Source organism: Echiichthys vipera (genome assembly GCF_963691815.1).
Source record: "Echiichthys vipera genome assembly, chromosome: 11".
Classification (NCBI taxonomy): domain Eukaryota; kingdom Metazoa; phylum Chordata; class Actinopteri; order Perciformes; family Trachinidae; genus Echiichthys; species Echiichthys vipera.
The window spans coordinates 29,976,590-30,001,050 of NC_139836.1; the positions used below are offsets into that span (position 1 = coordinate 29,976,590).

At 40.0% G+C, this 24,461-nt stretch overlaps 1 protein-coding gene across 2 annotated transcripts in view; it reads left to right on the top strand.

The window, feature by feature from the left end:
- gbf1 (golgi brefeldin A resistant guanine nucleotide exchange factor 1) overlaps positions 1-24,461 on the top strand; it is a 136,956-nt gene that overhangs the window by 4,482 nt on the left and 108,013 nt on the right. For both annotated transcript variants that reach the window (XM_083922922.1, XM_083922923.1), the window contains exon 3: positions 2,500-2,566. In XM_083922922.1, coding sequence (XP_083779048.1) covers positions 2,500-2,566 — 67 coding nt within the window. The remainder of the gene's footprint in view (positions 1-2,499; positions 2,567-24,461) is intronic.

A 24,461-nucleotide genomic window follows, 5' to 3' on the forward strand; every position in this document is an offset into this window, starting at 1 on the left:
AAGGTTATCTTAAGGAGGGCAAGGGTTTAAATTATCTGTTGTTATTTTACTCTATATAATTGACCCAGTTTGTCCCTAACAGAGTTGACTGAATTTACGGTTAGTATGTTGTTTTTGAGAATACATTTTTTAAATCATCGGTTTGAGGTCAGAGGACAATAAATATACAACATTAAGATTGTGTTCTATCAGACTAAAAAAGTTGAATTAGAAAAAATCCTGTATTTTTTCAATACCTGAAATGTACCCGCAATTCTGGAATGACCCACACATATTGGTAAAACTTACTTTTTTAAATGTAACAGGTAAAAAACAATAAAATAAAAAATGCAGCAGGTAATGGGACCGTAAAAATATATAATATATGTAAAAATAAATTATCTGTACTACAATACATAAGACAAGATTACAACAATGTTTTCTTCTCTAGGATTCAAAAATGGAACAGGAAGTGTAGAGGCCACAGCTTTGAATGACTTCAGCACATCTGCGCCCACAGGACATAACTAGTTTCTCACACTGCTCTGGTTTGATCTTGGTCCATTCTGACTCAGTCTCTTCCACAGTTCACTAACTGGAGTGGGTTTCTTAGACATTACTTTGTTGCGAAGGATTTTCCAGAGGTTTAGATTTGGTATTTGACACTTCCTCCTCCAAATGGAATTGACATCTTTACACACTTTGGGTTCAGTCTTTCCCCAGTCCTACGCCCAACATAATGCTTCCATCAGACTTAAATAAACTGAACGTCCTCTCATCACTGAAGTCACTCTGGACCAGTTCTCCTCTGTCCACACAACATGCTCTTCAGCAAAGGCAAACCCAGCCTTTTTATTCTTTCTACTGATGAGAGGTTTGGTCACTGCAGAATGGGCTTTCAGTCCAAAAAGTCTTAAACTGTGAGACACTGTGCAGAGACAGATCCTTGCCCTGTTCAGCACTGAACTGGAGACCAACTCCAGCTGCAGTGTTGAACTGATTCCCCATTGAGAGTCTTCTCATAATCCTGTCCTCATGTGCACTTGTTTTACGTGGACGGCCAGCCTTTTTGAGGGACTTAAATGAACCTGTGTCCTTGTAAAGTTTCAATCTTCTTGAAATCACAGACTGTGAAGGCTGAACCTCTCTCTGGTGGCTGATAGGGTCATCCCTTACAAGGTTGGTCCTAAAATTGAACTCTGGGGCACTCCACATCTTATTGGGGCTAAAGAATTTACTGTCGAGTGAAACAAAAAAACCTACCATCTGACAAATATGCTAAAAAGCACTGCAAGGCTGTACCAGATACGCCAACCCACTGTTGAGGTCTCCAAGACTTCATAATCCACTGGATTCATTAAACGATGATTTGTGATGATTCTTGCATGGTTGCTTTCTGCGCTTTATTTAAAAGAAAAAAAATGGATGTCCAGAAATTTTTCATTTAACCACATTTTCTAAGATGACGAGAGTAAATGGTATTTGGAAACTGCTCTGTAGTTATTGTAGATGAAGGGATCAAGTCAGATTTTTTGAGAAGGGGCAGTCTTGAAAAATTCAGAGACACACACAGGGTAGTTTTTACTGTATTGAACAGACAGGGGGCAACCACATTCCAAACTTATAAAAATATAGAGGGCATGACATCGACTGGACTACAGGATGGTTTCAAATGAAGCACCACTGGTTTATTAACATAAATTGGGGTGAAATAGCTGCAAATGGGACAGTTGGTGCAGGTGATAATGATAGGAAACAAGAGTGGAGATCTTGGACATTATACCTTCTATTTTGTCTGTGAAAAAGGCCACAAACATCACTTTCTTGCATCTCCTGTCCACTTTGTTTCAAGAAGGGAAATTATGGATGACATTAAATTATCAACATTGTTCTTGACATTGCATGTGACATCATCATGTGTGAAGTAGTGACATTTATACTTTAATACACTGTTCTAATAAATGTGTTCTTTCAGCTACCATGAGTGAAAGGCATAAACTAGGCTTGACATCTACAGTACATATGGCTGTGAGAGTTGACCCGAGTTTGCAAAGCATACATGTCACAGGTCAAAATCATTGGCTCTGATCTCGAGTGAGTAAAGGCCTTTGCACATCAAGTCTGTATTTTTCATCCAAAATTGTTGCACCTTTAAAAAATAAACATGACCTCAGCTTGTGTCAATCACGTTTACACACTGACTCTGAAACTTTTGTCTGTCATTAAAGTTTTTGTAAGAGATTAAATTTTCTGCGATTTTCAAATCCATCAAAAACAGTTTGACCACTCAGATCCACAGGATATGCAAATATTGTCGAAACATCTGCTTCACTTTCTCTCCTTGCACAAATGGACTGATTTTGTTAACCTGCTATCAGCATAACATGGCTGTCGTATTGTCTTCCAGAACCAGGACTGACAGACCTAAGACTGGGCATTTAAATAGGCTGGAACTACTCTGAATGGTAAAGGGTGTCTTCAATGTTCTCCCAATCTAATGTCCTCATGATCTTTTTTCAGGATGAAGAACAGGACCCACTACTTAACAGCTTTGGCCACCTCAAGGAGATACTCAACAACATAAAAGGTATGTGGGGCTGATGTAAGTTGGGTGTCAGCTTGCACAGCAGCCTAGATGAAATGAACCAAACAAACAAGTGGACCAGATTTAATCTGATGTGTGAAAGCATCCCCAAACTGCAAAGTCCTCTGTGTGCTAATAAAGTCACTGTGTGGAAAATTGTGGCATGAAAGCATACAATTATACTTTAGTTTATGAAAAAGGTATCATCTGATTGCAAAAAAGAAAACACACAAAGGCAAATTTATGAAAAAATGTAATTTATTAATGCTTAACTTTCAATTTTCAGTGACATCAAAAACAAAAGTGCTATTAACATAGATTAAGTTATACATGTAGGCTAGTAGCTGCCTTATTTCTCAGAATCCTGGCCATCTCCGAAATAAAATTGTACAAAAGTAATACTGCAAAACTGGTATTTTTCTAGTTTATAATTTTTAATACAGTATAATATTGTAGTGTAAAGTATATTTTGAGATTCCTTTTGATTCCTTCCATATTTATTTGGGACTGGTTGATTGGTTCTGAAAACTGAAAACCGGACATGGACGCAACAAAAACATAGGATGAGTTCTATTTCATGTAGTGTTATCGTTAAGTTAATACTTCATTTCCTCTCTGCAGGTCAGAGTTTTATACTGCAGAGTGAGACAGAATGACAGCAAAGTGTTTATCCTTCATGTCAGCTCCTCTTAACAGTTTAAATGCATTTACCATAAATGTCAGACCACAGACACACTACAAATATAGGGTTTGTCTACGGAGAAGTGAATGCAGCTCACTTGACTGCAGTGGGCATTCGTAGTGTTGCCAAAGATTTTCAAGCCTCTATTATATAGGACTGACAGGAAATGGTGTGAGAGAGAGAGGGGGAGACATGCAGCAAAGGGCCGCAGGTCAGAGTCGAACTTGGGGCCGCTGCCTCGAGGACCTTCAGCCTCTTTTTATGGGGCAACTATTCTAACCACCAGCTACCGGCTGCCCCTTGACTTTCATTTTGCAAATATATATATATATATATATATGTCTCATCTCATCTCATCTTCAACCGCTTATACGGGGTCGGGTCGCGGGGCAGCAGCTCTAGCAGGGGGCCCCAAACTTCCCTTTCCCGGGCCACATTAACCAACTCTAACTGGGGAATCCCGAGGCGTTCCCAGGCCAGTGTGGAGATACAATCTCTCCACCTAGTCCTGGGTCTTCCCTGAGGCCTCCTCCCAGCTGGACATGCCTGGAACACATCCCTAGGGAGGTGCCCAGGGGGCATCCTTACTAGATGCCCGGACCACCTCAACTGGCTCCTTTCAACGCAAAGGAGCAGTGGCTCTAATTCAAGTTCCTCACAGATGGCTGAACTTCTCACCCTATCTCTAAGGGAGACTCCAGCCCCCCTCCTGAGAAAACACCTTTCGGCCACTTGTACCCGCGACCTCTTTCTTATGGTCATGGCCCAGCTTTCATGACCATAGGTGAGCGTAGGAACAAAGATTGACCGGTAGATTGAGAGCTTTGCCTGCCTCAGCTCTCTTTTCGCCACAGCGGTTCGGTAGAGCGACTGCAATACCGCTCCCACTCCTCTGATTCTCCGTCAAAACTCACGCTCCATCGTCCCCTCACTCGTGAACATGATCCCGAGGTACTCCTTCACTTGGGGTAAGGACTCATTACCTACCTGGAGTAAGCAATCCACTGGTTTCCTGCTGGGAGCCATGGCCTCAGATTTAGAGGTGCCGATTCGCATCCCAGCCGTTTCACACTCTCTCACACGCTGAGAACATATATATATATATATATATATATATATATATATATATATGAAATTGACTTATCAACTGTTTGTATAAATTTTTTGGGACATCCTTTATATATAAAAACATCACATTTTTTTATGTATTGATTATTTAAGTTTTTCAGTGGATTGTGGAAGTGCAGTAACTTTACAACATAGTTGATCTAATTTACCGATCAAGTTTATTTCAAATTTATTTTAATGTATATATTATATTATTTAATTAAGTAATCATGTTTAACAATCATGATCACAGTATTGACCAAAATAGTTGTCATTTGGATTTTGACGATAAATGAGCAGCCCTGAGTGTGTGTAAATGCAATGGAGGTCTGACGGCAATCCTTCTTCTGAGAGACACAAGCTGGCTCTGAGGACAATCCTGCATGTTGTCATGTCTTTGCAATGAGAGTCCTGGCAGGTCCCACAGCCCCAAAGCTCCAGTTGTAGAAGTTGTAAGCAATGGGAAAGATGCAACACATGGAGTGCACAGTCTGAGCACACACTGCTGCTGCCCTCCTCCAGGGAATGCCTCTGCCGCTGTGAGATGGACAGGCGCTGCTGGCTGAGGAGGAATCTACCACACTGGTTAACCCTCCTCTTTCCTTTTCCTCTCCCTATAACCCTTTCCCTTTCAGCCCTCAAATCACCAAAAGCCCACATTCCTTTGTTACCCTTGCTTATTCCAATATAGTTACTGTATATGACCAGAATTGAAGTTGATTTTTCCCCCCAGCTTTTTAGGGCATTTGCATGAAGTAATGAGTCCATGTCAAGGATGTTTGAAAGCCTTGTTGCATCCTTAAGCCCAAATCCCCTGTGCACCTAGTCTTTGAAATGTTACATCCATGCCGTGATGAGAGACAAAATGGAGATCAAATAACCACAGTAGAGCTCAATTCTGTGCTTGACAGACTGATCAATTTGTTTTGTTTTTGCAGCAGCATAACAACCTAATAGATCTCTCATAGAGAAACATTTTGGTAGGAAATCTTGCGGGTGGGCTGTGCTTTGCTGCTACTTTGAGGCTTCGCAGCGGCCCAGCTGTCGGCTTAATACAAGCCCAGTAATTCCATTCACTCTGGTGTGTATCTCCGCTTCCTCTAACAACTAAAGAAAAGAGCAAAAAGCAAAGGAAATCAGAATTAGTCCCCACAAGGTTACCCAGCCACTATGTTTCTCCTCTCTTCTTTTGTTTCTTTCCTTATTGCTCTGTCACTCTCTCCGTCTGGCTGAGGGTTTCACTGCCCTGGCGGTCCTTTTCTGTTGTAACTAGTGTGATTGACAGGACCATGTGCCATAGAGCTGGAGAGTAGTACAGCTGGAAGTATATCATCTGCAATTTTAGTTGGGTAAATATAGCAGGGTGTCTTGTCAAGCAGAAAGATAAATTGTTCTGGGAAAGGAAGTCTTTTCGCTCTTTTCTGAAAGCAGGAAAAAAAGTTTCCTTCTCCTGGAGAATGCAAGGTCGTCTCTCAGCCGCTGAACAATGAGAGCACAGTTAAAGACGATGGGCCAACGATGGACCATGTGTTGTGATGCCTCAGCTCCACCTTGCTCAGTCAGCTAGGCAAGTCAGGAAGCGGGGGCCTTTCCTCTGATTTAAATGGGATGGTTTGGATTGAGCCTGATATCTAATGCCCCGTCCCTAACCTCATTAGACCCATATAATTGAGTGCTTTCCACAGCTCTGTGGCCAGCATTTATCTTTAAATATGTACTGGCTTAATATAAATTGTGTTGTGTTTCTGTACGGCAAAGGTTCTTTGGTTTTAAACTTAAAGAACACGATGACAAATTTTGTTTGTAATAATAATTTTAAAAAGGCAGATGATATATAAGTAGTTATGTTGCTTAAACCTAACCAAGTAGTTATGTTGCTTAAACCTAACCAAGTAGTTTTAATGCCTAAACCTAACCAAGTAGTTTTAATGCCTAAACCTAACAAAGTAGTTATGTTGCCTAAACCTAACCAAGTTGTTTTGACGCCGCAACCTGACCAAGTAGTTTAAATGCCAGTTTAAAGGTCAACTAAATTTTCAGGTAAGTTTCATGCTGGGCTTGAATCCAGGTCTCCTGAGTGAAAGCCCAGTGCTTTAGCCACTCACTCATAGTTACCTTCCAGAAAGCTCTGCAGTTGAGCTGAAGCATCAGTCAAGTTCTGGAGTGAATATATATATATATATATATATATATATATATATATATATATATATATAATTTATTTATGTATTTATGGGGTGAAGGGCTTTATGTCATGAACCCAAACCATTTGATACAAGACGTTCAGTTCCCTATGCCCTATGAGCAGCTGCGATATGTTTGAAGTCATTTTGTTAAAACGATGGAGTACTGCTGACCTATTGGCATTTTTTTAACTTTTTCTTTTTTTCAATCGACCATATATTACAAAGTGTCACAATTGTTAAATTTAAAATTTTGGCTAACAATACATTTTATTAAATGACAGATTTTCCCTTTTGGGTGTTGTTTCCCTACTACATTGTAGATGTACACCACTAAATTGAGCTAGGTACCCTACCATGGATTGTGCGTACCATTAGACCAATAGAAAACTTAAAATAAAATGTCCCTTAAAAATCCCTATGTTGTTTACACTATCATGTTAGTTAATTATTATTTAGACATCTTAAAACATATGTCTCACAAGCCTTGTGGTGTGATATATCTTCCTCAGTGCTAGTTGGTGAACAGTTGGTTAATTGGACCAGTAGCCGTTGCAATGACATGAATAGCTATGTGGGTTGTGTTGCGTCTAATCCAGGCACTACACTGGAATTAAAAACAAGCAACTGATAGTGACAGATTGACTAGATTTGATTTGTTGCCGCTAGAGATGTCATTGTGACCATCACTATCACAGTTATTAGTATTATCGCCGTAATGTGCTGAAAATGTTACAAACTACGTTTTATATCAAAAATCACAAATACAGTTAGCAGTAGATCAGGTTTCAAGGTTTTGCACTCCTGTAAAAAATCTGACTTTGACTCTCTTAGAAGACTGAAAAGTCTTTTACTGCCTACTGATTTCATGATAATCAAAATTTGAACTGGCAATACTAACCATTAGGAATTTTACAGCAGTTTATCATTAAACCCTTTCATCTCCAGTTGCTGCATATAAGCATAAACGACCATTATCAACCACTAGATTACTATACAAGTGCAGAAATACAGAGTATTATTGTGTTTGTTGTTCTAACAACTGAAATATTGTTTTGAACTGCAGATTGAGTCTTTGTCTCTTTGACAGGGGGTCTCGCCCGTATAAGATTGTCATCACACAGACAAATCTGTCTCAATCTCTTGTTCAATAATTCTGTGGATTTATTTTATTGCTGAACTATACCTCAGAGAGTAAGAGAGCCCAGAGAACTGCTTTTTAGTTAGACATACATTTTATTTATACTCCTGCTCCCTTATTTTTTTTCCAGTTCCACCTTTTTTATCCAGAAGTCACTGAGCCTCAGCTTCTCAAATCTTCAATTCTTTCCTTCCATCCTCCTTTTTCCATCAACCCCCCCAGTTACAGCGAAGGTCAGATATTTGACAAGTCTGCAGAAGAAACAGTCTGCTCCTAAATCCCTTCATTTTTATTCATACAAATACAGGTTTAAAGCCCCTTGCAGCCCCCCAGATACAAAGCCAGAGTGGCCTTTTGACTGACAGCTTTCTCCTTTCATCCAAACACTAACGAAATTCACAAGCACACCTCTAATTGACTTGAATCTTCAGTACAGCACCAGAGGTAGATATCAGGGGGCATGGCAGTGGATTTGCAGAATGAACATTGTGGAGGATGATTTGATTACTCTCCAGTTGACCTTTACAATAATTATCTTGGTTTCCCCAAAGCAAAACACAAAAAAGAGATAATTTGGCATGGAAAAGTAAAATTATGACAAATATATTTTTAATCAGATATTTTGAAGCCCCAACATGTAGGCCTAACGCTTATTGTATGCACACTTTTTTGTCTGTAAGAAAATGAAGGTGATACTTGTGTTATGAAAATATTTCCTTTTGTTTTCACACAGCCTAATCCATGCATTACTGACAACCTCACTAATTCATCACATTTTACCGTCATGTCAGTCAACAAGAGAGAATGCACACATGCTGTTCCCTCTCAGTGTTATTTCAAGGTCAAGTGTCGCCTTGGTCCCCAGCTGTGGTCAGGCAGGCACTGGCCTGCCTCCGGGGTTGCAGCCCGAGCACTTTGGATCTGGTTGTGGCCTTTTACCTCCCTTACACCCTCTCAGCCCCCCCTCCTTTGCCTTGCCACCTGATCTTCACATATATCACTCCCAATTGAACCGGCAGAAGGCAGCTGGCAAATGCAGAGGAAGAGAAACCATAATTCATGTCACTCAGCCACTTATGCAAATATGTTTACTCATAAATGCATTCTGAGCAAGGAGAATCTGCCTCTTGGCAATTCTTTACATGTCTGCCGCGTGGCCCCGGTGTCCCGTAGCTTTAAGCATAAGATCACGGGATAAATTCTCAGTCCTGCTGTCAATGTTATTTTTATGACATGGTCAAAAGACAATACACTCGGCCAAGTTGTCACTTCCTTTAATGTCTTGTCAGATTTACCTGGGCTGGCCGTTGTGTTGGCATTGTACCCTAATAAAGATGCAATTAATCATTATTTCCAATGTACTGATTAATCTGCTTGATTTCAGATTCCTAATTATTCATTTGGTTCATTAAAATTACATAATAATAATAATAATAAAAAATAATAATACTAATAAGTCATGTCTTTCTCAAATTCATGTCTATCTCTTCAAATTGCTTGTTGTAGTCTGTCTCAAACCTTAAGATGTTTTTTTTTATCATTGAAGACAAAAAAAAAGAAGCAATTGGACATTTGAGAATTTTGGCAGAATTTCCATAGTTGAGCGGTTTATTGAATGTGTAATTGTAACATAAATGACAGTCACGTTTAACACAATTTACAATTTTACAAAAGATCGTGTGTGTGTGTGTGTGTGTGTGTGTGTGTGTGTGTGTGTGTGTGTGTGTGTGTGTGTGTGTGTGTGTGTGTGTGTGTGTGTGTGTGTGTGTGTGTGTGTGTGTGTGTGTGTGTGTGTGTGTGTGTGTGTGTGTGTGTGTGTGTGTGTGTGTGTGTGTGTGTGTGTGTGTGTGTGTGTGTGTGTGTGTGTGTGTGTGTGTGTGTGTGTGTGTGTGTGTGTGTGTGTGTGTGTGTGTGTGTGTGTGTGTGTGTGTGTGTGTGTGTGTGTGTGTGTGTGTGTGTGTGTGTGTGTGTGTAGTTTAAATTCTTGTGTTGTGACAACCTAAGATGGATTGATGGAGACCTGTATTTTTTTTTTATTGACTTATCAGGTAGAACTAGCAGAGCCAAATTTTCAATTGCATCAACTGTAAATGCTAGGTTGATTTAATAAAAAATAGTGTTTATAGTAATATGAAATGTTTCATCTTATCAGTATTCCTTTCTAAACTACGTATCCATTATAGGAACACCGGGTTTGTCTGTGGTAAGACCCAGTCTCTATTTGTTTTACAGTTGCTCCAGTGATGTGTCTGCATTTGTCCACTGTTGTAAAGTAGGCCTCAACTAATGATTATTTTGGGTTCAGGTTATGATATACAAGCCACAAAATCTCAAATGTAATGTGGAACCAGCTAATGCTTGCTATTTTTGCTTGATAGATTACTGAAACAATTCATCATTCAACTAGTGGAATTGTTGATGATTCATTTCTGTCTTCCTACTAATTGATTTGGCTCAATGTTTAAATACAGTTTAGAAATGCAAAGAAAACCTTTTAAAATCATTTTTTGTCTGAACTGAGATGGGGATTCTTGGAGATTTGAGCCTCCATTTTTAGTTAATTTGGTTGATAATTTATTATTGCCTGACTTCTAAGAGCAACATTCAGGTCACCTGTTACTCTTTAATAAATCAAACTACTGGCGGCCATGGTATCATAGAGAATATAAATACTAGCTGCATTAGTGGGAAGTGATTGATGGTTGATGGGAGGCGCCATGGATTATACAGGTGTTCTACAGAGGTAAGCCTTTGTCCTACCGGTTGTAAAAGCCCCCATCAAAAAGGCTATGATTAATAGGAGATGCTCCCCCTTCTTAGACAGGCTGCCACCTAGTACTGGTTAGTAGCTGTAAATCTGGCCAGTTAACAGTGCCCTAACCAGGGACTGACAGGCAGGGCTTAGGCCCAGTGTGAAGAGGGGATGCAACTGTTGTACTGTTTCAGAGGCTTTCAACAATGTGCTGAGTGGATGGAGCGTCCCAGCAGAGGGCTATTAATCATGCTGGCTGGGGTGTCTGTTGGGTAGGAGGGGGATTGGGCTCAGGCATGGACAGAGCTGAGGGTTAGATGGAAGAGAGGGTCCAGGGTGCCACAGAGGATATGGATGTGCTGACAGGAACAGTGGGCAAGATGTGAGCAAAACAAACTAGCCCCCATGAGCACCAAAAGACTGGAGGAGGAGGTGGAGGGCAGACTGAGCCAGAGCCTGGGCACAACAAATGTGTTTTGTATTCACATTAAAGCTCCAGCATGCACAGAGGGGTTTCCATTCAAAAAATATAAACCAAACCTGATTTGAAATATGATCTTGCATTATTCAACACACAAATTAGCTTGTAATACTGACATTTTACTTATTTGTACAGTAATCATCAGTGCTCATTTTCACCATCTAAACTGAGTCACTGATGAAATCTGTCACTTTAACCTCATTGCAACACAATTCTTAATGCTCAACTTGTGATTATGCAGAACTCATTCAGAGGCTACATACACTCCTTTATCTTAGTTTTTCTTCAGTCATTTTCAACAGACAGTAATGCAAGTGTCAAAGACAGACACCATCCTCTTGATGGGGATGAGGTAGCATTTGCCCACTAACAACCTTAGAATGAACATTTCAAACAGTGTTTTTCCACTCACCCCCTACAATGGTGGTGCAACGCCGACACACTGTCCTTGTCTGACGCACACTCTCTCCCCAATGTTGCTTATGGGGTACAGCTAAAAGTTTACAGGCCAAAGGTGCTCTTGTGAATCTACATACCATGTATTCTGTGTTAGGCTGTGTGCACTGGACCATGACAAGTCAGCACGAATACCTGAAACGTTAAAGCCCTACGGTTTAGGGATCGACCGATGTGGTTTTTTTTAGGGCTGATGCCGTTTTTTGTTTTGTTTCATCAGTCTTGGCCGATGGCCGATACAAACTTCCAAATTTCTTAAGACGATATTTAAAGACGATACTACTTTTCTCCCTCAGTTTACATCATAAAATTTACACAACGATGATAACAAATGTTACGAGTCTCAATTTAAAAAAAGGAACATTTATTGAACTTAAAAAAGGTGAGGTAGAACAAGTGAGCAATACTTAACAAATATTAACAACAGTTGAAGTAGAACAAGTAAAGGGGTGAGGCAAAAGTCCTCAATGCAGCGGCCCAAGTTCAATTCCCACCTCTTGCCCTTAGCTGCATGTAACCCCCTCTCTCCCCCTGTTTCCTGTCACTATCAATTAAAGGCATGACAACGGCAAAAAATAATCTTTAAAACAAAAAAATATTAACGTGTTCAGCTCCGCCGGCTGTTTTACTTTATATGTTAAGTGACTGCAGGTGAAGCCCATTTCCTGATGTTGCTGCTTCACAACAACGGCTGATTTTACAATGAAATTACAGGAATATCTGGCGTTGGTCACAGTTTGGAATGAAGACATTAGTTAAGGTGGCAGGTGTGTGCTGCTTAGGCGGCCGCCTAAAAGTGCTGAGAGAAACCCTGATTTCACACACACACACACACACACACACACACACACACACACACACACACACACACACACACACACACACACACACACACACACACACACACACACACACACACACACACACACACACACACACACACACACACACACACACACCTCCAGTCAGGTGGTCGCTAAATAAAACTCCTACAATACTGCACACAACCACGTCAGCATTACTTGATCCAATGACCAGTGTTTGTAACAGCTACCGTATAAATACATAGAGACACAATGCCAGCAGTTTTATAGATAAGGCATTCAGCATTCATGTTTACATTTGGACCCACAAACTAGCTTAGCTATAGTTTCAAGCAAAACACATACAGAGCATGCATTTGGGATTGGTGTTTCCACTTTTAAAGTGTATGGCAATATTTCAGCTAAGTTAAACAGTTCAAAGATGCTTTAAAAATTTAAAACTTACTGCTGTCATGAAGAGCAGGCTTCGGCACTCTGCTAGTGGGGGAGGGACTCTGCACGGTCTGCAAGTGACCTGCAGCGTCTCCAGCAACACGGAGCTGCCTTTGGACGCATGTCTGTGAATAATGCTGGAAAAAACGATCAGCTAACGCAGCAGCCCGCATCGGTCGATATTATCGTCCGATATTTGCATTTCGGTATCGGCCGGCCAATGTATCTGTCGATCACTATTACAGTTTATGATCTGAAACAGCTTTTAATTCTCTTCTTCTGCATACAGTTAGCACATATTTGCCTCTGTGTGGCCAATGGCAGTCATAGTAAACTTAACCAGGAGTTACTGTCCCAATTTTCATGGCGGCTGTCAAAGTGGCAAACAAACAATCATACAGGTAGAAAACAAACTTCAAGATTAGTCAAATTTATTTGGAAGAGAAAACAAAAGCGAACAGTAAAATGATTGCCCAAACTGTCTGTAAACATCCATAACAGTTTTAAGACGCACTTCCTGCTTCAACGTTGACCACCAGACTTGTTCAATCTTTTCAAATAAAGTGGTAGCAAAGTGTTCTGACCACTCATGTTTGTTACCCCTTTGGACTGTCTACCTGGCCATTTTCTTTTTCAGGTCTGGCCCACTGACTCCGATGGATCAGTTCTCTCAGATCTCTGTGTTGTCAGCTGTGTTTCGATGGTGGGGATTTAGTGTTTTCCTCTGTGCAACCTGGATTCTGTTTTTATGTTCTGTTAAGCGTATTCTTATGAGGTGGTAATTGGGGTTCAGCACGAGACACATACCCCGACCCACACCCACCTTGCTTTAGCTAACTCCAGAGCTAGTGAGCTTTGAGTTAAGCGTTGCTTTAATTACTCACACTGAGCTCTGAGCATTTATAAAACAGGAGGTATTGAGGAAGGGTTTGGGATGTTTCAACACCTAAATTTCAGTGCCTGCTCATCACCGGAGGTCTGTTCTAAAAACAGACTTTGGCTCTGCACGTGGTGACATGTTGATTGGGATTGACATTTTCTGAAGATGTCAAGTGTAGGTTTCCAACATGTAAATGAGTGCATCTCTAAGTTTAGCTCCTGGAAAGGCAGAGTCGCAGAGCACCTGAATTTCCTAGACCTGACCTGCAGTGTATGACTTAAATCTATTTGGTGTGTTAACTAAAAATTCACATAAAGCACACAGTCTGTCATCAAACATCAGCTGAAGTATGGGTTATATATCTGCACCAATTGTCTTAGTTTTTCTGCTTTGTGTGTCATATTTGAGTATTATAGGTGTTCTGCAGTTAGTGAAATGATCTGAAACAACGATTTTTACATAATTTTACATCTAAGCTAAATGTTGCTTAAGTCTTTAGATATAAGACACAAGGTCCATTGTGCGTTACATTTCATTTTGCTGTTGAAAAGAAAAAACTCCACTTGTGTATTGTTTCTATATGAAGTAGATCTACTCTACATTATTTTTTACATAAATAAGCCTAATATTTTGTGTCTTGTTGATTGACAAATAATGTCAGGCAATAATCCCAGTATTATACATACTTTTGCCAAAATTACCTTTTGACCGCTGCTACTTTTTGTGTTCTCTGGATAACAGCGCAGTGCTTTATCCTTACACTTATGACACACTGTAGAGAGGTTAGAGAGGTTAGCTTAACAGTTTATTGCTGAAACATTACCCAACTTAAATAAGGCTAAGCATGCTAATGTCAGAACTGCAGTTTGACTTGTCACAGAGTTGTATTATGTGCACAATGCATAAGTCATGCCTAGTTAACGGCGTCGCCACCATTCTGATGTCTGGTATGTTGACGTACTGATGGTTGTAAAATGTGTTTGTGAGAACAAGGACTAAAATAGGGCTTTAAAGCTGCTGCACTTTTGACAGAGCCCTATAATTCTATATTGACAGTTATAAAGTCATGTAAATTGGGCTTTACACCGTCCTGTTGATGATGATTGTAAACATACAATGTTCTGCAGTGTAAATCCCAATGGAAAGTAAATGCTAAAGAAATGAGGATGCTGTTGATAATCTCCAGAGTGGGACAGCAAAGCTTGTCAAATCAAAGCACACAGTCCACTAGCTGTAGAAACGGCACTGGTATAGAGGTGTTGACTGTGTAGGGTTGGTGGGAGTGTTGTTGTGGTCGAAAATAAGGGTCCATATTAGTATTTCGGAAAGGCACCGTCTGTGCTGTCTTGCTTGTGTGGCGCTCACATCCTTAAGCCTTTGGTGTCTCAGTGTGAATCCCACACTGCCTTGATGGACTGGGTTAATAAACCTCTCAGCAACTAACACACGCACACGCACACGCACACACGGAGAAGTCTCTTGACACACACAGCTGCTTGTTATTTCATGCCCCATAAGGGTGCTGTGACCACAGACATTGTAATACACATATCCAATTAGCTAAGCATCGCTTTGCTTTTGCGCGTGGGATTCTCACAGATGCATAAATGCTCTCTTGTACTGGACATACAACTTATTTTTTTGTTGGGCTCTCATTACAAACTAGTGCTTTTTTTATTTCAAGCAGCACTTCATTCACCTAGAAGATGAATCATTTGTTTTTGCAGATGGTAGTCGTTTCTTCAAGGCCTTTATCTAAGATTATCTAGTCACTTCATTGTTGTTTTTAATTTGTCAAAAGTCCATGTTAAGGTGGATCCTACCAATATCCTTCTGTTCTGCTACAATCTACCAAAATATCTTCATCTTAAACAGGTTTGTTTATGTGATACTAGACAACATGGCCAAGATACAATACATTTGGTCCATATTCAACCGTGGTTCTTCTATTTGAGTTGTTACATAGAATACCTGCTTTGACATGGCCTTCACCCTGGAAAAGGGTTGAAATAGTAAAGAATCCTGGTGCCTGGTAAAATTATTGCGAAATGAAATGCAGTTTCAGAAATTTGTTCTCAGCATGTTTCATATGCTGCAATCTCAGAATGCCCAACCCATGACACCACTGCAGTCATATGGTTATTTGAAAGAAAGCTAGGAAAACTCCAGGGGAAGGTGTTCGACTTCTCAGTAGGGCTGGACCAAAACATTCAAAAATGCTATTTGAGACAGCCCTAATTAGCCACTAATTTATAAACTCCACTGAAACACTGCAGCCTGTGCATGTTCACTGTGTCCCCTACCATCAGAAGAAGAAGAAGAAATAGAAGAAGAAGAATTCCTTTTAATAATCCAGCAATAATTCCGTTATTATTATACAGGTTACACACACAGGCCCGAAATACACACATGCACAAACAAATGGACCTATACATGCAAGTAATGGAGAGATGTCAGAGCCAGGGGGCTGCCAATAGCCCAGCGCCCCAAGCAGTTCGGGTTTTGGTGCCTTGCTCAACAGCACCTCGGTAGTGCCCAGCAGTCCACGCTCCATTCATGGTTCACACAGGGACTTGAACTTGAAGGTCAAGTTAATTTAATTGTATTTTCTATATAGCGCCAGATCACAGCAGAAGTCATTTAAGGATACCTTTCCTATAAAACAGGTCTATACCTTGTCCTCTTATTAAACAGTAAAATTACTGCTAATGCAATCCGGACATCATACAGCTGCAGCTTCACATTAAAAGCTTTTAACTGGCCAAATGTGAGTTGACACTTATCTTGAAGCAGGCCTGCAGCGTCAGTCCCGGTCTATGGTTACAGTCAGTGAGGCAGCCTGTTTTCAGTGTGGGAATTTTACACCGTAAAAGAAGAAGACAGAAAGTCAAAAAAACAACGCCGAAACGCCGACACAATACACACTGACCAGTGGTAGTGTGAAGCTTGAGTGTAATGTTAGCTTAGTTTTTTTTTTTTTGTGGGGGGGGGATACTGTAGTACATATCATTTATTTTTACATAAATCATATATTTTTTAAGGTCCCATTACCTGCTGCATTTTTTATTCAAGCTTATTTATTTTATTGTTTGAAAGGTAAGTTTTCCCAATATGTATACTATTTTGTTTTATACATTTTATGGTTTATAGTTTTTTTCAATAAAAGAAGGAGAAGTTCCAAAAATGTTTGTGTGCTTATAACGAAGCGTGTGAGTCTGGAGTGTGTAGGGGTCTGTGGGCTTAAACGTATCAGACAGATGTTGTTTTCTGGCAATTTAATGAAGAAAGAAACACCTTTTACTGCCAAGCATAATTACCATAGACTGTATAAAAAATGGACATAGCATACCCGTCGAGGTCAGTTCTCTCATCTTTATCCAATCGTACTCACCTACAGGAGTCGTCATCTTGTTAGACTTTAACTTTGATAAAATAAAAACTAGGTTGGTAGAAAAAACTTCACCCCCCCTCAGTGTTGTCATGGAGATATGAGCTAAACATACAGACTAGAGTGTTTTTTTGTCCCAGGCCTTAAATAGGTTTAATGATGCTGTGAAAACGGCCTGTTTAACATGGGGGTCAATGAGAAACTGCTCTATTATGAAACCTGTCCCCAGTGGACACTCTGCAGATTGCTTATTTGGTACTTCCTTATTGGATCAACCAGGAAGTCGCTGTGGTTGGGACTTGATAATAACGCACGGAGCTTGGAGCTGGCTGGCTCCTTCCAGATTCAGGCTTCGGCGCACTTCACCTTCACACATATGACGCAAAATGACTTCTTTCACTATCAGAATTTGATACATTCAGTTAAATAACATTTTGTACGTCTAGAGTCGCACAATTAAGTAATTTAATCCCCATTCAACTTTGCGCTTGACTGGAAGGAGCTGCCTCGGCCTGGGGTGTGTCCACTGGATGTGTTGATAGTGATTTGGATGGATACCTGGCAATATCACTGGTGGAAAACATTGTTCTGCTCAGGAGCATACAATGTATGTCTCCACAGATGCGCCCTCTTCGTTGAATAAGACTACACTTAAACAGTATTGAGTTCATTTGTCCCATTCGTCTGTCTTTCACACTGTTATTCAGTTATCATTCGTTGACTGAAATTGTAAAAGCCTACATATATAATCATAGTTTTCGTGGTCAAAGGTAACTCTATTCAGTTTTTATTATGGAAAAAGATGGTTAAATATTTTCCATCCTAATTTTTGTTGATCAAATGAATCCTGACAGTACGCAAGCTTATCAACTGCTGATTCCAGTAAAATCACTTGACAAAGTAAATGTAAAAACTCTGTACAACAACATCCATACAGTTGTCATCCCCCTCCCGTTGGAGCTTGGAACAGGACACTGGTACTAAGGCACTCGCCTCTTGAGTGGACACCAAGAATTAAAAAAAGCTGTCCTATTTCTGGGCTGCAGCTGGGGCTTTGAAATGAATGTGTGCTATAAAGGTGACATAGGTCAAAAATTTCTTGTTGAGGGACGATGGGAGGGTGACTGGTGGATAGAGGAGGACAGTCGTGCTGGAGGGCATGTTTGGGGGGTGATTAAACAACTGGCCATATTTCATTGCACAAATATTGAATGAAAAAGAGGTGACACATTCAGCAGGAGTGCTTTAAACCTGTTGACGCACCCCTTCTTAAATAGAGCGGGATCAGTGCCGCCCTCAAGAGGAGGGAGCCGAACAGGCTGCTGCGGCCCAGTGCAGCTGACGACTAGACATGCTAACAACCTGGGACAAAAAGAAGGTGTTGATTGCTCTGAAAGCAAAATAGACCTGCCGATATTTACAACCATGTTCACTCCTGCTCTCTGGCCCACTGTTTTTTTTCCACAGCTTTTGACTGCACAGAGATGTGGTTCAGACAAGTTTAATAATCTGGTTGTAGAAAACTGAGGTTGAAGGATTTCTAGTTGAAATATGAAATGTTGGAGAAGATTATGAAATTTTAATTAACAATTCAATTTGTTCCTAATATGTGCAGGGAATTAATTCTGGTCCTCAGCAAGATGTTATCTGGAAATGTATGTTTTTTATCAGCATACATTTCAAAATTTCAGTAATCATCACATCTTTGATAATTGCACAGCCAAAGACTTGCTATACTGCTGTTGAGTATGGACACCAGTAGGAAGTGTGTCCAAAGGAAGATACTCTCACAGTAAGAGGGAAATAAAACGTTTTGCTGAAATAGCAGTGGGTTTATGTCCAGACAAACCACCTGAAACCATCTATATCCAATGAGGCAGTGCATCATGCATCCAGTGTATTAGAGCATCACAACACTGTATGTTCACCCAAACATTCTGATCATGCATACACGCCTGGCCCCACATAACAGAGTTAATCAGAACTCAGGCTTCTTAACCCCATTGCTTGAGTGTTAACACTCCATGGGCCACAGGTCAGCTTCGATCTTGGATTGCTGTTGTGAGGACTGAGCCTTTGTACTTGACACACACTCTTCCAGGTGAGTTATCGGGTATGCTTTGTATTTTGCTATGTAATTGAAGCAGTTGTTGATCACTTGCAGCCCCTACTGGCCAGTTAAGAGGGGTGAGGAGTTAGTCACCCGTCCAAGTGTGTGATTTCACATAGCAGTCGGCTTTCTGGAAACCGAAGAGGTGTCATCGTAGTGTGTGAGCCTTTCCGCACTGTTAAAGTGAAATTCTGGTATAAAATCATCCCAGGGTCTTTTTTTGTTATTTGGACTTGCCGCCCAGGGCTAATTCGTTTTAGCCGCGACAGGCTGTTAGTGACTATTAAGAAAATCTACGTTAAGTTGTTACACTAAAAAAGATCTCTCAATGGCTTATTTGATGATCCAATTTGCCTAAAAGACCCTGGAAGGATTTTACTCTGGAATTTCACTTTAATTCTACAAACCACTAACTTTTATATTGTAGTAGATAGGGTTCCCCCCGACTAAGAATTTTCCTGGTCAATCAGTAGTCGTCAGTTAGGTCCATTAGTCAATGAACCGTTCCATGTAAGGCCTAAAAGACCACCTGACACACTGAGCAAGACGCATGTTAATTACGCTGTCAGCATTCTATGCATGTCGCCTTTTAACAACAACCGCAAACAATAAAAGCAATTTATTATTCTGATTCGTCAAAAAAAAAATCAAGGGAATTGTCGGAACATTTAGTTAATTTATTAAAATAACACAGCAAAACATGTGAGATTGTGGACTATTGCACATATGTCCAATACTTATTAATAACATAGGCTACTCTGAACACTGCTTTGTCATGTGCAGACCGTGATATGACCACACCGCCCCACTGAGGAGGAACTATGAAGAACTTAGCTCAAATATTTTGCTAATTCTCAACCATGTCAAAGCTTGAGCTAACCGTTTTCCTGTCAACTCACCTGCATCACTAGTTGAAGCCTGGTTGTTTCGGAATAAATCCGTGATTTTTGACCATTTTGATGCACTCTCCTCCAGCATCTGCTTCTTCTTCATTCTGGCCTTTTCAGCCCCTCCTTTCTCATTTTTCTTATTACCCTCCATCAGGTGTAACTGAGCAAATCAAACACGCAAATCCGATTCCTTTTCCACTGTAAGAAAATCCACTACTTCAACCTTGCCCTCTTTCTCTCTGTCTGACAGACGCTCATTCATCCCTTTTCTTTCATTGGATAAACGCGGAGCGATCATTGGAGCGATACGCAGTTCCCATTTCTCATTTCCCATGAGGCTTTGCTCTGAGCATTCTACATTAATTTATGAACAAAAAAACAAATTCAATCGTTGGCCCTTTTATATTTGTGGTCATCAAAGTTATGTAACGTCTGAATAAAAATGATTAGATCTAGATAGGATGCTAAACAAAAATAAGTAGGCGTGACACTGTAGCAACCATGAGTGAGATGTAGAGACACAACAGGTGTTAGATATAGTGGTTGGACTCTCCTTATGTATGGTTTTTAGAGATCTTGGAGATTTTCACAGGAACGTGCTGGAGCCGGAAGAGTTTTTCCTCCATGTGCCGGTCATGAACACCACACGGCTGCGCAGGGCAGTCTGCCGGCCGTTTCACTTGAGCTTATTGGCCGCTGACCGACCAGGAAATCTCGCTGTCGTCCCGATATCCACTCCGCCCCTGGCCCAAGAAACTTCGGCTGATGGTTCCAGGGTCCAGTAGTATCTTGCACGTTATGCAGACTGCTCAGCAGTATCATTGTTCCACATGGACCGTGTTTGCAGATGCACACCACTACAGGCCGCAAAAGGCAAAGAATGTCCAAGGTTTGGGATCATTTCACACTTAAAAAAAGAAGCCAACAAGGTGCAGTGTGTCCACTGCAAACTGGAACTGTTATACAACAACAGCACGACAGTGATGATTCACCATCTGAGCAGAAAGCAGCCCGTTGATAACGCCACTTCACCGAGCGCTGCTGTTTTGGTTTAACGAGTGTCCCTTTTAACTGGCGATTGCGTCTGTGGTTTCCGTAGTTACTGCAAATGTTAAAAACAGTAAGTGAATGCGTAGCTGTCCTCCTGAATGCCTCTGTGTTTAGTTTTTCATGAAATACAGGGAGAGCGAGTTGCTCTTCCTGATAATATAATATATAATATATAATATCTCTAATTCATTTTCTAAATAAATCTATTTGTCTTTAAACCTGATTGAGTAAACACGTGTGTCACGTAGAATTTTATGTTTAAATAGTAAACTTAATCATGGAAAATTGAAGTATTGCCTTCAACACACACACTCATTCCGTCTCTCTCTCCCACCCATCCCTGTGTTAGGTTACCACACCAAATAGGTCTACTCCAGATATAATATACTGTATTATCTGTTAGTAAGGGTTAGTTATAACACAAAATTTGTCCATCACTGCTTATTCAATTCAATTTCAGTTCCAGTGCCAAATCATAACAAAAGTTATCTCAAGACACATATAGAGTAGGTCAAGACCACACTCTGGCTTATGACTTATATCATGTTTACAAGAGTTGTGCATGCAATTATGTTGTGAAACATGAGTCACAAAAATGATACACTATCGTAACTGACATCACCTTATATTTATTTAAATGTTAAAATTGTGGTTTTAATTGAACATATGTAATGTTTAAGTGAGACACTAGAGCGACAAGTGTCCAAATGCATGTGTGTTTTTTCTCTACACAGTTTGAATACAGTGCTACAGTTTCCCCACAGGTGCTAATAATGTAGTGAATAGCAGTTGGGAGATATTAGTCTATTGTACTTCTCCCTGTGTGAGATGAACACTCTGGGCTCTCCCTCCTCCCAGTCTGACCAGCGCTTGTATGCACAAGGCAGCTAGCAGCAATCCCAGCTATGCAGATATGTCTATGTTGGTTTTTAACTGTAAAAATTCCTGCTAAACTGGCAGGAGCAGAGCAGGTTATCAGTGGTGAAATATTGCTAAATTTATGAACTGGAAAGTACTTGTGATTTGGGGCCACTGGGTGTCGTCTCACGGATTGGTCAATAGAGGTGGGGTTGTGTTGTGGGGTGGTGGGGCGTCAGACACTGAGGTCAAGGGAGAATGAACTTAGGAACTAGTGGGCATCTATGTTGAAGTCAAGTATAGGTCAAACTAATCCAGGGCTCAAAGCACATATTCTAGTCAACACCACAGATGTATTGGTCTTGGCTTTGTACTGTGTGTGCTCTGAGAACGCAGGGTTCACAAGTGTAACTTCTGTACCTTTTTACATGGGCTCATCTATTTTGAGAGAAGGATAATACTCAATTGTTTCATTTAACCATCTACATAAATACTCATATCAGTAAATGTACTACTAGGAATTTATTAAGTTTGTTATTAAACCAATTCGGGCTGAAACAATGAATCGAGTAACTAGAGTTACTCGATTAAAGTCAAGATTTTTGTAATCGATTCACTAGAGTTACTCGATTACAAAAATGCGTCGAGGCAAAATCTCTGCCTCAATAATTCCTTTAATTCCTATCTTGCGCGTTATACGGCATGTTCAACGCAGGGATCATTGTTCCACACGGACCGTTTTTGCGGATGAACACCACTACATCTGGAAAAGGCAGAGAATCATTTCACACTTGCAATGTGTCCACTGCAAACTGTTAAGCCACAACAGCAGGACATGGATGATTCAGCGTCTGAGCTGAAAGCAGCCCGTTGTTAACGTCACTTCACTGAGTGCCGCTGTTCCGGTTTAAGGAGGGTTGCTGAACTACAGATAAACAGGGAGAGAATTGGTAACGTTAGCTGTCCTTGTGAATGCCTCTATGTTTAGTTTTTCATGAATGTTAAACAGAATGTCACCTACCTGATCATCTGGTCTTTATAGTTTTGTTCGACTAAATTGTTACGGTAAACAAAGAGAGCGACTCGTTCTTCCTGATAATATCTATCTCTAATTCATTTTCTAAATAAATCTATTTGTCTTTAAACCTGTTTGAGTCGACACGTGTGTCACGTAGAATTTGATGCACCACTTTGAATTGTTTAAATAGTAAACTTAATCATGGTACATTGCGAGTGTATTGCCTTCAACACACACCTCGTCTCTCTCTCTCTCTCTCTCTCCCCCTCACGCACCCGTGCACAGTCAAACACAGGCATACCCCAGACAAAATATATTTTTTTGAAAAATAACACAAATTGTAATACATTTTTGATGCAAAATGTCATATATCTATATATATATATAAAATGTTGCATCAAAAATGTATTACAATTTGAAAAAATATATATATTTATATATATATATATATATATATATTTTTATTTTTTTTATTCATTTTTTTTATATACGATTAATCGATGGAGTAATCGATGGAATAATTGGTAGAATACTCTATTACAAAAAGATTATATAGCTGCAGCACTAAAACCAACATACTTTAAGAAGCTGATGGATTTACCATAGAAAACACATATTGATGCAGAGTCCCGTTTCTTTCCTTAGCAATTCCAAATTCAGGTTAGAGAGAAGAAAACGGTAGTGCGCTACAGCTTAGCCAAAAGAGAGCCAGAACTAGTACAGAAAAGCCAGTTGGGATGGTCATTGACTAAATGAGAAAAAAACTCTAAAAGATGAATTCTTCATCGTATGAGGTTTGTACATATCTCTTTGCCAATGACAAAGCGATATGAGAGATAACAGATTTGTTATCAGTAGTTAGATTTAAATATTTTCTTCACATTCACAAACTAGCTTTAACTTGCATACAGTGAAATGCTTGCACCGTAAGGCTGGTTATAAAGGATAGCAGAACTGAAACACCAAATTTATTTTTACAGCACCTTTTTAAAACAAAGTTAAGAAGTGCTTTAGAGAAAACTAATAATAAAAGTATATCAAATCCAAAACAAAAGATATATGTGTAGTTGAGATCAAAATGAAGGCAGAGTTCAAAAATGGTTGTGGTCTGAACAAGTAGGTAGCCAGGAATTGGGGAAGAGGTCATTGCCAGCTTTGAGCTTTTTTAGGTCCAATAAATAAACAAAATTAACAATCAAGATGTCAAGAAAGGAAATATTATTAACTTCTTAATTCACAGTTTTTTCAATCGCCCAACTGTAGTGTCATTTGTAAAAAATTGTTATCAGGTGTACGCATTATTTGCCTTAGCACTATAATGAATAAAGGGGGACCAAGAATAGGACCCTTGGGGACCCCAGAAAAGATAGGAGCATGAGAGGAAGAGGCATCTCCAAGCAAAACAGAAAAGGACCTGTTGGATAGATATGAGAAGAGCCAATGCAGACCAACATCACTGATGCTAATATAGTTTTTCAAAGTATGAACTGAGGTCAACAAGAATTATAATGGAGCTCAGGCCTGTCTGAGGCAAGCAGTAAGCTGACATTAGTGAAATTATGCATCACCCTTTAGTTTGTTTTTAAAGCCAATTTACATGCTAACTAACATGGTCAACATCGGGCTATCGCTATAACTGCCATATT